Consider the following 16,824-nt stretch of genomic DNA (forward strand, 5'->3'; position numbering starts at 1 on the left):
GATGCTTGGGCGCTGGAAACAGTGGCTCAAGGTTACTGCCTTCCTTTTCAGAAAAGAGCTCAGGACCATCCACTGGGATACAACTGTCAAAAATTCAGATCTGCTCCTGTTGCAGGACATTTTAACCCTGCTAGAGAAAGGTGCAATAGAACATCTACCTGTAGCGTAGGGGAACAAGTGTTTGTATTCCCCATACTTTCTCATCCCAAAGGACGACAGATGATTGAGACCCATCTTGGACTTAAACTTGAACAAGTTCCTCTGGAAGGACAAGTTCAAGATGGTAACCCTTTCTAAGATCCCTCAGGCTCTCCAACTCCAAGACTGGTTGGTATCATTGGACCTTCAGGATGCTTACTTTCATGTGCCAATCCATCTCAAGAACAGGAAGTACCTGATGTTAGCGGTTGGCAGTTCTCACTATCAGTTTTGAGTTTTGCCATTGGGACTGACCTCCGCCTGAGGGTTTTCACCAAGCTGATGGCGGTAGCGGCAGCGAGTCTCAGGAGAGGGGGGATTCACGTCTACCTTTACCTGGATGATTGGTTAATAGGGCACGTTCACCTGAACAGGCCCAGGAACATCTGAGCATGACTTGCCACTTCCTACACAGACTGGGCTTCTCCCTCAATTACAAGAAGTCAAATATGATACCATTCCAAAGACTCCAATTTATCGGAGCAGTCCTGGATACTCCTTCGGGGAAAGCCTCGCCTCCCGAGGTGAGAGCTCATCACATTCTGCAGATGGTAACAAAGTTCCAGAATGCCCAGATTCTGCCGGCCTTCGATTTTCTGAGGTTGCCCGGCCTCATGGCATCCTTCATTTTTCTGGTGCCTGAGGCCAGATTGAGAATGAGATCCCTTCAATGGGCCCCCGGACTCAATGGTCCCAATTTTCGGGGAATATGTCAGATCTTTTGCAGGTTCCGGCCAGGTGGCTCAAAATCTTCTATGGTGGGCTTGCAAGGACAATATTCTCAAGGGAGAATCTTTTTGGCAATCATGGCCGGAGATCACAGTAGTGACGGACACCTCACTCACAGGGTGGGGAGCTCACACCAACAATCTGACAATCAGCGTTGTTGGTCTCCATCGGAGTCCAAACTACACATCAATCTTTTGGAGCTGAGGCCAATCAGACTAGCGCTGAAGTCCTTTCTGACCTCTGTAAGGGGAAAGAATGTCCTGATAATGACGGACAACACAGTGGCCATTTACTACCTCAACAAGAGAGGAGGCGTAGGGTCACTACCACTGTGCAGAGAGGCAATGCAGCTCTGGTTCTGGGCAATACAAGAAGGAATCTCTCTGTCGGCAGTTCACCTAGCTGGAGAGCAGTACACGGCAGTGTACGGTCTGAGGTTGCAGAGCACAGTAACCCACGAGTGGGAACTAGCTCAGGAAGTCCTTCAAGAGGTCTTCACTCTTTGGGGAACCCCTCAAGTGGATCTGTTTGCGACCAGTGTCAACAGGAAGTGCGAACTGTACTGCTCAATGGAATTTCCTCCAAGAGGAGCCTTAGGGAACGTGTTCATAGTGGACTGGTAATTTCCACTCCTATACACGTTTCCTCCAGTCTCCGTGATTCCTCACGTAATCAGGAGGTTGAGAAAGTTCAGGAAAACCATGATCTTAATTCCCCCGGATTGGGCCAGGAGGATGTGGTACCTGGACCTTCTGGACATGTCCATCTGCCCTCCAATACGTCTTCCACTAAGAGAGGATCCTCTCTCACCAGAGGAAGGTCGGGTTCTCCATCCAGAGGTAAAGACACTCACCCTTCAGGCATTGTTTCTGAGAGGCTGAGGTACAAGGATTGGGACCTCCCGGACGACGTAATGGAGATTTTGCTTTCGGCCAAAAGGCCAGCAACTAAATCCTTCTACCGGTGTCGTTGGAACAAGTTTAGTAACTGGTGCAAGGATAAGAATGTGGATCCATTCCTATGTGATACACCTATGGTACTTTCTTTCCTATTATATTTGGCCAATCGGAGGCTTCAGATTGGTACAATAAAAGGATACCTAGCTGCGCTTAAAAATAGAAAGCGCTCCTCGGAAGAGGTGTCTTACTTCAAAATTCCAATGATTGTGCAGTTTTTAAAGGGTCTTACTAATGTGTACGCTCCAATCCCATTTCAAGTCCCTGTTTGGGATCTAAATTTAGTATTAAAATTCCTTACATGCATTCCTTTCGAGCCTTTGCATTCTTGTCCATTAAGGCTTCTCACTTTGAAGACAATCCTACTAGTGGTTATTACATCAGCCCGCAGGGTGAGTGAGTTACAGGCCTCCTCACACCATCTTCCATAAAGACAAACCTTAATTTCTACCAAAAATAGTCTCTGACTTTCACTTGTCACAAAAAATCACATTGCCATCTTTCTATACACCACCTCTTGCAGGTAATGAGGAAGAAAGGCTCCACAAGCTGGACCCAAAAAGGGCTCTAGACTGGCAACATTTTGGCAAAGTGACCAACCATTCATTGGGTATACCGGCCACAACTTGGGAATGGCAGTAACAAAACAGACCTTATCCAGATGGATAATTTTAGCAATTGGAGAATGTTACAGGCTGGCAGGTAAAGAACCTTCAGATGGGCTAAGGGCTCATTCTACTAGGGGCATGGCGACTTCGACGGCTCTTCAGAGGGGTGTCCCGGTGCAAGATATTTGTGCAGCGGCCACCTGGTCGTGAATGCACACTTTTGTGAAACACTATTGTTTAGATGCCACCTCATCCCAAGGAGTCTATCTAAGATGAGGAATACGTGAGGACACAATGTATTCGAAGAACAAGTTACTTAACAACTGTAACGTTCTTTCGATTGGATGTTCCTCCCACGTATTCCTCATCGACCCTCCCAACAGTTTATGTATTTTACACTCAGTGCTCCTTGAGAGCTTACGGTCTAAGGTTACGCCTCATCAACTCCTCAGTTGAAGATATCTGAAAAAACAGAACTGAAGCCAACGGGCGCGGCTCGAGCCATTTATACTACGGATGACGTCGACAATCTACGACAGCCCTCGAGGGACATCGACGCCACGACATCGAGCACAGCGCCCTCTGGTGTGGAATTTGTTTTCCAAAGCAGCAAAGCTGACGATACGAATATCTAAGATGAGGAATGCGTGGGAGGAACATCCAATCGAAAGAACGTTACAGTTGGTAAGTAACTTGTTCTTTTAAGGTCTAGGTTGTCAAGGAGTGTTTTGCTCGAGTGAAAGATGAGATGCATTTTACAGATTTTTAGGAGGTTAAGCAGCTGTAGCATTGGCCGTGATAGAATGCTGAAAGGTTAGATTCCGGTCAAAGAGACCCACAAGACCATGCACCTGGGTGGATGGGGTAATGAGGTTGGAAGCAAAGGATGTAGAAAAGGGGATAAAAGTTGTGACATTGGAGGCCAAGGCACTGATCATTTCCATTTTTTAGGAATTGAGCAATGAGCAGAATCGTGCAGTCCAGGGACAGATAGCAGATAGGCAGCTGCTGAGGGAGGAAAAGGTTTTTGTAGTCAGTAAACGATACTGGAATCCCACGGTGGAGGTGAGTTTTCTGATGTATGAGGAGGGGACAAAGGGCAGAGTCTTGCAGGACCACTAAAGGGAAATAATATTCTCATTGATGCCTATAAAGGGTTTGGAAAAGGGTCTGCTATCCCTTTGAGGGGAAGGAAAGTGGGGTGAAATGGGCAATACAAAATATTGGATAGTTGGAACATGCTTAATGCTGACAAATCCCACATTCATTGTCCTGATAGCATAATTCTGTTTTCTTTCTTTCTTTCTTTCCTTCTTTCCTTCTTTCCTTCTTTCCTTCTTTCCTTCTTTCCTTCTTTCCTTCTTTCTTTCTTTCTTTCTTTCTTTCTTTCTTTCTTTCTTTCTTTCTTTCTTTCTTTCTTTCTTCGATGCAATGCAGCCGCGACACCACAGTTAAGGTGTGGAACTTGCTGACCGGCCTTGAGGAGAAGAACCTCGCTGGACACCAGGGAGCTGTGACATGTCTAACAGTAATAACACATGCACATGAGGCTAGAATCGGTAAGAGTACATTCCACCTCGGAAATCTCCCACAGCTATTGCTCTGCACCAAGAGCTATCACCCAGTGCTGACAAACCAGGCTCCATCTGCTAATATGCTTTTCTACATCATGCCCTTTAAACAGCGCTCCTACATCATGTCCAGCAGCCAGTCTCCTAAACCATCTACTAGGCTTAGCACTCTTTCAAAAATGTCCACAGTCATCCATCCAACACTGTCTCCTACATCCACTGGCTTATGTCATCCTCCATGGCCAGCACTACTACCCCACTTTCTACAGCCAGTACTCCTACACCATCCCTACTGCCAGTGCCACTGTACCATCCACCTCAACTAGTGCTCCTACTCAATCCCTAGCAGCCAATGCTGCTTCACCATCCTCCATAATCAGTGGTTCTGCACCACCTACAGCAGCCGGTCCTTGTACACAATCCTTATTTCCAATGCTCATAAAACAAACTACATAAATGGTGCTCCAACACCATCTCCCACAGTGAGTGCTGCTAAAATACTGCCTGCAGTCACCACTTCCAAACAACCCCCATCATTCAGTACTACTACATTAGTGCTCACCCCCACCTCTCTCACAGAATCTCAAATGCAATGTGTTTACAACATTCTCACAGCCAGGTTTCTTACAGCATCACTAATTGCCAGCTTTCTCACAACCATCCAACACAGCCAGCCATTTTGATTGATTGGTATATTTAGTAAGTGCACGTACACCCGAAGGCACCTTGACGCTATAAACAACCAGCAAAACACAGGCCATCCACTAGCCTACCTAAAAGAGAAGATTTTTTACAGATCGAAATGCCAAATGATTCTCCATAACCCGCAACTCACATGGCAAAGAATTCCAGAGCTTGGCGGCTGCTACTGAAAAAGTGTTGCCGCCAACACAGTAGAGCGAACCCTAGGAATGATAACAGCATTGTCCTGGCAGCGGAGCGTGCGGTAGGGAACATATGGCCAAATTTTATGTTGCAGATACTCAGCCCCTTGGCCATAAAAAGCCTTGTGTACTGTACACAGAGATTTAAACTGGACACGTTTCTCAATAGGAAGCTGTAAATCTGGCGGAGAACAGTTGAAATGTGAGGGAGAAACAGGTTAAGGGACACCACTCGCACTGCTGAATTCTGTTAAACCTGGAGACGCACAACAAATATTTTGGCTGTGACAAGTATGAGTTACAATAATCTGCCCCACTCAAAACAAGAGAGGCGACCACTGGAGTATGAAGATGAGAAGGGATAAACGGGAGAACTTTCCACAAAATCTTAAGTTTAAAATGCCCAGACAGCAGCCACCTGTGCGTCCAGAGAAAGTGACGCGCAAAGTTTAACACCAAGATCCCTCACCACTAGAACCGGGTTGGAAGTGTGCCAAGGGAGGCAGGCCAAAAGTCAGACGTCCAGAGTGAAACAGCAGATGGAGAGCCACCACCAAGGCCTTGGTCTTGTCCCCATTCATCCCAAGCAAGTTATCACTCATCCACCCCCCCACCACTCCCAGGCACCCCCACAACTGGGAGGCAGCGTCCTGTTGTAGGGGAAAGGGCAGAGCCCTGAGAACCCCACAAGAAAGAGATAGGAGAAGAACGAAAGGAGGACAACAAGCGTTTGAGTACGCTTAGATAAGACAGATTCAAACCAGTCCAGTACCATGCCAGACAGTCCAGCTCCCCTCAACCTCAAAACCAGGATGGAGTAGTCGATGGTGTCAAATGCAGCTGACAGATCTAAAAGTATCAGTGCACCCACCCCACCCTGATCGGAGAGCTGGGCGAGATCATCAACCACAGAGACCAAAATGCTCTGTGTTCCAGCCCGGAAGGAAGCCAGAGTGGAATGGATCAAATAACCCATTTTCTTCAAGAAAAGAGCTAAACAATGGTGAAATAAGTGACTGTAGCAGTTTCATACAGAAGGGAAGCAAAGAAATAGACCAAAAGTTAGAAGGAACTGCAAAATTAAATGTAGGCTTTTTCAAAAGTGTAATAACCAGAGCATGCTTTAAGTGGGAGGGAATGATGCCAGAATTGCAAGAGTGGTTAGCTACCTGCGCAACCCCTGGGGCAATCTGAGGAATAATATTCCTCATAATTGCCAAGGGTATAGGACCAAGGGGGAGGCAGACTTCATCTTTAAAGTATCCTCCATCTCGTCAAGGCCCAAAGATGGAAAAGTTGCCCACACTTGCATAGGTCCATCAGACTCTATGAGAGGAGGCTTACTCACTGATTGCACGCCTCACTCAGCCACTGCCACCGTGCCTACTTCATGACTCACAGCCAGGATCCTTCACCAGGACCTGCAGCCAGCACTCATTGACCTTTCTCACCAGCCAACAATCTTACAATCTCCTTTGAATACTATTTTCCTTCCAAATTTTTCCACTAGAATTGCTTCTATGTAGTCATTCCCCTGTAGTCCACATTCCTACACCATCGACAGTGTCGGCATTCCAACTATAACCCCACAAGCAGTATTCTTGCAACGTCCCTCCTGCCCTCTTGACACTCCTGCTGGTCCCACATACTCTGAAGCTAGCGCTCTTGCACCATGCCCAGCAGCTTCCACGTTGTCCCTGATGAGCAGTAACTGCATTGTGTTCTCTTTAGCTGCAGAGTTGGGGTGTGACGGCCAGGAGCAGTTCGTCGCCAGCGGATCCACAGATAGCTCCATCATTATCTGGGCGCTAACAAGAGGTAACATACGGGTGGCTGAGTGGGTGTGTGTGTCTGAAATACTGATGACTCCCATAGCCAATCATAATCCGGCTACAGTCCTAGAAGGACCAGATCCTGTTGCAGCAGCTGCACCCAGTGATCACTCAGGAGAACACTTTTGGCTAAGGATTTGTTTCATTGTGAATGCTTTCCCTAAAATGATTGTCATTTTTATGTGTAGAAACAGAACATTGTTTAATGTCCAAAACACTGATTTATTCAAGAAACGTGCGCAGAAAAATCTACTTTGAGGTTTGTTGGGAGTCGTTCCCAAATCTTACCCTACCAGTGACTAACCTACAACTCCTGCTGCAAGGTTTGCACTTTTTTGTCTACACCGAGGCCATGGACACACCAATGCTACGTGTCTCTTCTACTCCCTTCTTCCAGCTTAAAGGACAGTCAGGGATGAGGCATTCACAAATATATTTTAGATACATGTCCCGCACAAGCAAAGCAGATGGAAAAGGTACGCAGCGCTAAAATGTTAGGCATCAGGCTACAGATGTAATTGTGGATCGTGGCTCAGTTGTGCAGATAATTGATAATTGTGTCCAACTGAGCATATTTCAAGGCCTCCCAATTGGCCCCACCCCATGCTAGCCTTTAATAATGGAGTCTCAGAAAAACTGTTCGGGTATCATGCGGGAGATGCTAATCTTTGGAATTTGCCACCAAACATAATTTTCCTCCAAAAGGTAGATGCGTTGATGGTGATGATAACCATTTTCACCCTTCTGCTTTCTTTTGTGAGACTTATCTTCCTTCCCACCTCAGCACTGGTGTTGGACAAGGCTACAGGCCTGCTTCTTGATTAGGACTTCTTGATTAGTGCTGGATCAGGAGAATCACCTTGTCGTGTTAACACTGCTGCATTTGAACAGTATAATTGGTCTCTCCATACAGCTTAGGAAACTGTCATTCAATACTTTGGAACAAAGAATGGAAACAATAGAGGGTGATTGATCACAGTGTGAGCCTTCGTCATTTGGCGTATTCAAGCAGATCTGTAAGCCTCCCATCTCACAATTCGATCCTGGATAGTTTTACCACTAAAGAATTGCTTGACAGCCCCATCATAGTGGAAAAGTAAAACGTCTAACCTACGCATTTTGAATGGGACGTATGAATGACATAATACATAACAAATATGCTTAGGCATGCTTTGCATCTGTTTATGTTCCGAGCCATTTGTGCTTTTCAAAAAAAAAATTATTAAGCATTTAGTGTATAAAAATACAAACTTTTTGCTTATTCCTTGGAAATGTTCTTTTCACCTTCCTTCATAAGATTCGCCTCTTTGTATCATGTCTTTGGTGTTAGTGTGCAGGATGTCCTGTGCATGAGGTTGCTTGGCTATGTGACAGTGTAGGATCAAGTTTTTCATCATTGGTCGTTGCTACCAGTTTGGTTAGCATAATTTCTAAGAAGACTCCCAGTGCCCTGATTGTTTTTTGGTTAGAATTTACATATAAAGTTTTCCACCATGATTCAGAGTCCAGACCACAGGATGTCGATAAAGCTTTGCTCAGAATATTTGTTCTTTCTGCTAGTAGGTTTTCGCAGAACATCAGTAAAATGTTGTAGTGATTCCTCTTGTTGGTGAAGCAATCGACAGATGTTAATATTCGCCAAGCCATATTTCTTTAGATTTTGCTTTATTCTCAAAATCAGGCCTCTGTGTTTAGGGTTGGCGCTTTTTTCCAGGTATTTGGGCAATATTTTAGGATTGTTGGTTAGTGTTTTAGTTAGAGTGTGCCCAAATGAGGCTGCCCGCGTGGCTTCTGATTGCAACCAGTCTATTGACATGAGTAGTGTTTTGACCCGTTTTGGGTAGGTTCGTAAGGTCAAGAATTAGGTTTGTAAGGTCTCTTGGCTTACGCTCATTTGATTTAGGAGTTCATTACACTTAAGTCTCCACGGTGATAATGTCCACGAAGGTAATTTTTCATTCTCTTTTTTTAGGATTTCGTATTGTGGTGGACAATCAATGAGCTCTAGTTTTCTGAAAGTAGTTAGTGTTTTCCAAATGATTTGCACATGGAGGGAATGTAGTCCAAGTTCGTGGCGAATCACGCCAATTGGAACACTGTTTGGCAGTGTTAGAATTCTATGCCAGAATTTTCCCTCGAACTTATCCCATGTTTTCCAAGGGATCCTTGGGCCAGCATCACCTGCATATGTAATTGCAGGTACTATTTTCAGGTTGTAGAAGTCCACGAGCACTTTGATGGAGAATTTACTGTGTCACCTTTTAAGAATTAGGGCTTGGGCTGTTAGTTGGTCCATCTTTGAGTACAGATGCTGTATCCAGGGTTTGTCCCCCCCAGTCATCGCTGATGATGGCTCTTAGATATTTTGCGTTTTTATTGACAGGAATTGGTTGATTGTCAAGACACCATTTGAAAGGTTTTCTTACTTTTGTTCGTGATTTTTTGATGATGACAATTTCTGATTTTGCTGCATTTATTTTTTGGTTGTTTTCATTCACCATTGTTTGTAGTTTGTCTAGCTTACGTTGTAGGCCAATAGCAGTGGTGTCAAGCAGGATAAGGTTGTCTGCATATAATAGATGGCCTATTGCTGTCCCTCCTAGAAGCAGCAAGCATGATCTTTCAGGTTCCATTTTATCCTTGATTTCTAGAATGAAGAAATTATACAGGATCGATGCCAGGGGGCACCCTTGTTTTAAGCCCCTTGTGGCGTGGATAGCTTTACTTAATAAACCAGCCTGATTTAGTCGCACCTGCAACGTTGTGTCGGTGTGTAGATTAATAATGGCTGCTAAAAGATCTTGTGGGCAGCCCTTGGTCTCGAGTTTTTCCCATAACATTTGGCTATCAACTCTGTCGAAAGCCATGGCCATGTCAATGCATGCAAGGAATAGTGTTTTGTTTTCCTGTATCGTCTGTATTTTCAACAGGTTTAAGATAAGGAGATTTAGTCCACAATCTACTTTTCGACGAAGCCGGCCTGTTTTTGGTCGTAGTTTTTGTCAGATGATATCCATTCCTTCAATCTTTTGAGCAGGATGCCTGCGTATATTTTCCCCAGAACGTCCAGTAATGATATTGGACGATAATTCACTGGTAAAGTTCGATCTCCTCTCTTGAAAATGGGTATCACCACTGCTCGCTTCCACGAAGTAGGTATCTGTTTGTTGAAGTTTATTCTTTGAAACAGAGTGTTACACATCTCAGCCCATAATTCCGGCGCTTGCTTTAGTAGGCAATTTATTAGTCCGTCTGGCCCCGGCGCTCGGGATGTACTACATTTCTTTATCAGGGTCAGAATTTCATTTTTACTGAATTTTATGGCCCAGCAATGCTGTTGCTCTTTTTGCGACCATAAAGGTTTGCTGGTGGTGTTTTGATGGTAAATGTGTTGGAAGTGGGCAGACCATTTGGATTCCGTAATTGGATTCAGTTGATTAAGACTTTGTGCATTTTTTTCTTCGTTAATCAGGGTCCAAAAAAAATGTGCAATTTTCTATGTTGAATGTTTTTAACGATAGTGAGTAGCCCGGCCGATGGTCTCCCTGTTGTTCCTTTAACAGCTTTGTTCAGGCAGCAGGTAAATCCGTCGAGCGCTGGAGTTTCTTGTAGCCAACATTCTTGGATGCAAATAACTTCGGCTGTCACTAAGTCCCGGTCAATATTTTCAAACAAATGTTTAAAGCTTCTGGAATTCCATGAGGCTATCCGGAACTCGCTTCCAGTTTTCTGGTGTCATAGTATCACTGTGTTCTAGTTGTGTGGTGGTGTAAGGAAGAGAGTAAGCGTGGGGTGTGGTATGATGGGATGTGTGCTCTTTCAAATGTTCTCTGCATTCCAAGGCATATTATGTACGTCACGCAATTCTATGCGATCAAGTCCGTTCTATGAACTTTTATTCGTTTCAGGCGTTCAAGATCAGGCGTTTCACTCATCCGCTCTGTACACTCGTCCACTCTGTACACTCGTCCGCTCTGTACACACATCTGCTCTGTACACACATCCAATCTACACGCTCATCCAATCTACACGCTCATCCAATCTGCACGCTCATCCAATCTGCACGCTCATCCAATCTGCACGCTCATCCAATCTGCACGCTCATCCAATCTGCACGCTCATCCAATCTGCACGCTCATCCAATCTGCACGCTCATCCAATCTGCGCGCTCATCCAATCTATGCGCTCATCCAATCTACATGCTCATCCAAACTACGCGCACATCCGCTCCACACACTCATCCGCTCCACACACTCATCCGCTCCACGTATTCATCCGCTCCACGTATTCATCCGCTCCGCGTATTCATCCGCTGCGCGTATTCACCCGATGCGCGTATTCCTCCGCTCCACGTATTCATTCGCTCCACGTATTTATTCGCTCCACGTACTCATCCGCTCTACCCTACATACTCATCCACTCCACGTACTCATCCGCTCCACGTACTCATCCGCTCTACGTACTCATTCGCTCCACGTACTCATCCGCTCTACACACGCATCCGCTCTACCTTACGTACTCATCCGCTCCACGTATTCATCTGCTCCGCACTCATCCGCTCCGCACACTCATCCGCTCCGCACACTCATCCGCTCCGCACACTCATCCAGTCTATACACTCATCCGCTCCACGTATTCATCCGCTCCACGTATTCATCCGCTCCACGTATTCATTCGCTCCACGTACTCATCCGCTCTACCCTACGTACTCATCCGCTCCACGTACTCATCCGCTCCACGTACTCGTACGCTCCACGTACTCGTACGCTCCACGTACTCATCCGCTCCACGTACTCATCCGCTCTACACACGCATCTGCTCTACCCTACGTACTCATCGGCTCTGCGTACTCATCGGCTCTGCGTACTCATCGGCTCTGCGTACTCATCGGCTCTGCGTACTCATCGGCTCTGCGTACTCATCGGCTCTGCGTACTCATCGGCTCTGCGTACTCATCGGCTCTGCGTACTCATCGGCTCTGCGTACTCATCGGCTCTGCGTACTCATCGGCTCTGCGTACTCATCGGCTCTGCGTACTCATCGGCTCCCCGTATTCATCGGCTCCCCGCACACATCGGCACTCCACGCTCGTCCGCTCTCCACGCTCGTCCGCTCTCCACGCTCGTCCGCTCTCCACGCTCGTCCGTTCTCCACGCTCGTCCGCTCTGCACGCTCGTCCGCCCTGCACGCTCGTCCGCTCTACACGCTCGTCCGCTCTACACGCTCGTCTGCTCTACACACTCGTCTGCTCTACACACTCGTCTGCTCTACACACTCGTCTGCTCTACACACTCGTCTGCTCTACACACTCGTCTGCTCTACACACTCGTCTGCTCTACACACTCGTCTGCTCTACACACTCGTCTGCTCTACACACTCGTCCGCTCTACACACTCGTCCGCTCCACACGTTCATCCGTTCTGTATAGCCATCAGTTCTATGCACTCCTGCATTCTATTCGCTTCTCTGTATTTACGCACTCATCTGCTCTACATGCTTGTCCGCTCTACACACCTAACCGCTCTTCACAATCATCCGCTTTAGTATGTTCATCTATTCTATACACTCATCCGGTCTCCATACTCATTTGATCTATCTAGTCGTTGTTCTTCCACTCATGCACTCTTCCACTCAGTGCATTCGTCTGTTCTATACGCTTCATCCATTCCAATTATTTAATCCATGCCAATTCACTTCGTTCCTTCGTCATTCATTATGTCCATTTCAGCGGTTTAGATCTCCTTACTTTCCCAATGATTTATTCATATTATCCACTTCACTGTTTTGATCTACTTTACTTGTTTAGTTCTGTTTGTCTTTCTAGTTTACGTTCGAGTTTATTAGCTGCCAATTTCTCGCATCAAGTAGTTTGTAGGGTCGGTGTCATTGTGATGCTGTTAGTTTGGAAAACCGGTTGGTTTTAGGGGAAGAGCCAGGTTTTCAGTAGTTTGCGGAAGGACGCTAAATCCTCAGCTAGGCGGATGTGGGGTGGGAGCGAGTTCCACAGGGTTGGGGCCAGGGCTGAGATTGATGATCCACCTAGCCTGACTGAGTTTGTCTTAGGAATTACTAGGAGGCCGGCTGAGCTAGATCTTAGGGTGCGAGTGGGATGATAAGGTTTTAGTTTGTCTTGAAGATATTGAGGTCCAGTTTTATTCAGTGCTCAATGGTAGAGGCATAAGGTTTTAAAAGCCACCCTACGGGCTACATTGTCATGCAATGTTTCATACAACTTGAGGTAGGGAGCCAGTGTTATGGTCATCATTGATCCAATTGCAGCTTGTACATTAGCATTTTCATTTGGATGATTAAAGTTGTTTGTGTGCATTTGCCCTCTTTGTGTGATTTATGGAGTCTTGGAACGGGTGCATCTTCTTGTTGTTTTGTTCTGTTGAAAACTTCCTCAAGCGAGGTTTCTACTGCACTAATTGTTGAAGTATTACTACATACTGACACATGGTGCCCGTCAATCCTTGAGCTCTCTAGCAATTGGTTTCTTTGATTTGCATGTGTTTTGCTTTGAGCATCCTCCTGCTCTACGATCTGCTTTTTGTTTAGTCTTATTGATTTGGCTTTCTTTCCAGGAGCCATATTCAATGTCGATTTACTTAAGTCCACTTCTGTTATCACTCTTTTGGTTCTTCTTTGATGTGGAGTCGAAGTGTTGATTGGTTTATTAGTTTTGGCTAAAAAGCCCTTTGATTTTGAATTTAAAATGTCTGGCTGTGTGTCTTTGCCTTCGTGACTTTTAGTATGCTTGGAATGTGTTTTAGTTTCATTTGTTGATGCAGATCTTATAGATTTGCATGATTTCTTGCTTGAAGTTTTGTCTTGTTCCGGACCTTTGCCTTCGGTCATGCTTTGTGGACTATCCGTGTCCGGGAGGGTGTTTACATCATGTTGACCTGAGGCCATTAATAGATCCTTGTCCGTGATTTCCTTCCAAGAACATACGCTTTCTTGCATATTTTTAGGTAGTTCCTGTTTTTTGGTTGTCGAACTTAACTGATTAGTTGTAACTTCTTTAACTTTAAAGTGCCATCATATTGATTTTGCATCAGAAGTGGATAATAATTTGGCTCTACTTTTTGGATGAAGACCCTGTGTTTTCTTTCTTTGTAATTCCTCCACTTTGTTTGGCTCTGGATCAGGCACTGCTAATGGGGCGCTTAACATCATGTTTCCACTATTTAAATTGACAGCCGTTTGGCTTTTATTATTTTCTTTGGCTTGTTTCTGTAGGATTTTTTTGTTTGCAAACATCTTCTTGTTTTCAATTTGCGCTCTTACATATTTTATGAGGATTTTAGAAGGTGCAATGATTCCATTCGGCTGAGCTGTCTCTGTTAATTCGCATTGTGCATCCATGTTAACAGGTGGGTCACAGCTATTTACTTTTTTTTTGTCATTGTATTGTTGGTTTTTTGTGTCAGTCCTTGATACTGAAAAATCTTCTTCCATGTAAAATACGCAGTGAGGCTTATGTGTCAATCTTTCCATGTGCTGCATGGACTCTGCATTCGTCTCTTCGAGCTCCTGCTCCCCCTGTCGCTGCTGCCTTCCACCGTGCCCCGCCCGTTCGGGTGCTCCGCGCGCATGCGCAAGCTCCTCTGTGAGCGAACGTCCAGCTGCAGAGACGACGCCATAGGGTTGCAGCTGCTCCGGGTCGTCATTCATGGCACCATCAGAGCCCCCAGCGCCCCCGCAAATGTCAGGTGAGTCATTGTGTGTGTTGGGGGGTAGGGGAGACAGTGAAGAGTGGGGAGTAGGAGGCAAGTTCACGTTGTGAGAGGAGCAGTTTGAGGTTAACGTACCTTGAATCCTTTCCAGTTCGGTTGGGTTTCCGTCTTGCGACTCTGTTGTTTCTTTCATTTTGTCTTCTGTTACCCACAGATGTCGGCGTTGTCTGCCTTAGGGAACAGCACGGCTAACTGTTCATTTGACTCATTTGGCACAGCATTGAGGAGCAGGTTGCTCTCATTGGAGATGGTATTAATGCAAAGCTGGTTTCTTGCTCTGCTAATGCGGCCTTCGAGTTCGGTGATGTCTGCATTTTCTAGATTTTCTGAGTCCATGCTCAAATGTTTTGTTTGGCTTCGTGTTTTCGGGGCAGGGGGTTGTCACCCTTCGATATCCCCTCGGCAAACACTCTGCCAACACTCGCCGCACGCTCAGGTGGGGGTGTAGGCTTTATGGGAAAGGAATGGAAATGGAAAAAATGTTCAGCAGCACTTAGTCACTCCTCACTCCTCATTGTGCTGCCAAACACTGCCAATACTATGTGCTTTTTTTTGTTTGTTTTTTACTGGATGGAACAGGGGCACATAGTGTAAAATCATAACTTCCCTGATTCCTCTGCTCCATGCAGGAATAAGGCCTGCATCTCTGCCTGCTTATAATTCCGATGTTGGCAGAGAGGAGTGAAACCCCATGAATTCCCACTCCAATTTACACCAGTAAGAAGCAGGCAGAACCCATTGGGGGTCATTGTAATGCTGCATGCAATAAAAGTGGGATGGCTGCTAGCATCACTGTTTCCTTTCTTGTTGGGGCTTAAAAAGAGATGACAACCAGGGTCCCCCTGGATTTCTGTGCCTTATATATGCCGAAAGAGAAAACTATGAATATCGCTGGAGCGCAGCAGTGGAGGGCAGTCTGCGGCACACTTAATTGGTGTTTGTAGAGATTGCATCCGTGAACGCTGTTGCTGGAGGGAACGAAACGACTGCCTCCCCACTTTAAAATTTCAAGCTAGAGTGTGGCAGTGAAGTGCAGTTGTCAGTGGAAGTTTGCGGAAGGCTGTGAAGCAGAGCTGGGTCGAGATTGTAATTATCGGCAGGTCGGCAGTGCCTGAAATAAACTGATTAATTGCCTTGTAGCCCGGTAGTATGTCTTCGCCATACATGCTCCATAGTAAATAAAACTGTGACAACATTCCCCCAGGAGGGTTTGGGGCTATACATGAGAGTACTAGTGAAAAAGTAGCAAACAAGATCTTGAAGCCAGATTTTGAATCTTTAGTGATGCCGAAACAATCTACAAAGGACTGTTTGAAAATGTGTTCACGAAGCTCACCCTCTGATTGTGTGTCCTCTCGCTCTGAGATGTCTGCGGCTTCTTACGCCAAAATTACTGCTTTCTTACCCGCAAGCTGTCAACAGCCGTAAACGGGATGCTGCCTACGACTGCTATGACCTCGTGGAGTTTAGATCTGACTCTAGTAAATGATATCACTGATGACGAGTTATTATCTTGCTGTCAACCGGAAAAAGGAGGAGAAAGCCCATTGGGAAAACCAGAAGCATTCTCGTTGAACACCTTAAATTCAAAAATGTCTTTTGAGGAAGGCTTTATAGTGGTTTCAAGGGCCCATGGTTCTTTTCCTGAATCCCAGAGCCCAAATGTTCCCCCCTTGTAACATTGCAATCCTTGAGTCTGCAACTAGGGACTCACTTCTGGTATCCCGCTCCTAAAAGGGTGGAAGCAGGCACAGATATTATCACAGAGGTTGTCTTTCTGGAAATGCTACAGGAAGAATTTTCTCAGGGAATTCTGACAGCTGTTGATCAGGATATTTTGCCAGCTGAGCCATATACCTTGAGACAGAGAAAGAACTAAGGAGAAAAAAGGGAACTAACAAGGAACAAAACGAAACAATGTTAAATCATGAAGTGTTTCTAATAACTGTGGGTCTAGACAATTTCGACATGCTATTGGTGCCTCTAGGTCAAGGCATAAACAGGATGAAAAAGTGTCAGACCTGAATACCAACCTGAAAAATCCAAACGAGTCGGCTGACCCTGTGCGGGTTGTGATGTAAGGAAGGCATGGTATCAACAGTAAGACAGACACAAGTGACCACAGTTCAAGGGTGTTTATTGAACTTTCACAAGTGTCAGATAAGCGCATATCTAAACCTAAATCTACAGATGGGAGCAAGCTACAACCATCAAATAATAATTCAGTCCTAGTGGAGTCTTGTCAAATTAAAAGCGCCTATACTAAAAAACAAACTATTGACAATCCTTACTTCTAATTTACAGATA

At 45.6% G+C, this 16,824-nt stretch overlaps 1 protein-coding gene across 3 annotated transcripts in view; it reads left to right on the top strand.

The window, feature by feature from the left end:
* The window catches only part of LOC138580266 (WD repeat-containing protein 5 homolog), a 943,811-nt gene that overhangs the window by 525,164 nt on the left and 401,823 nt on the right, over positions 1-16,824 (top strand). For all 3 annotated transcript variants that reach the window (XM_069650661.1, XM_069650662.1, XM_069650664.1), the window contains exons 6-7: positions 3,929-4,050; positions 6,678-6,764. In XM_069650661.1, coding sequence (XP_069506762.1) covers positions 3,929-4,050; positions 6,678-6,764 — 209 coding nt within the window. The remainder of the gene's footprint in view (positions 1-3,928; positions 4,051-6,677; positions 6,765-16,824) is intronic.

Source organism: Ambystoma mexicanum, chromosome 3p (assembly GCF_040938575.1).
Source record: "Ambystoma mexicanum isolate Mex_15411 chromosome 3p, UKY_AmexF1_1, whole genome shotgun sequence".
Lineage (NCBI taxonomy): Eukaryota > Metazoa > Chordata > Amphibia > Caudata > Ambystomatidae > Ambystoma > Ambystoma mexicanum.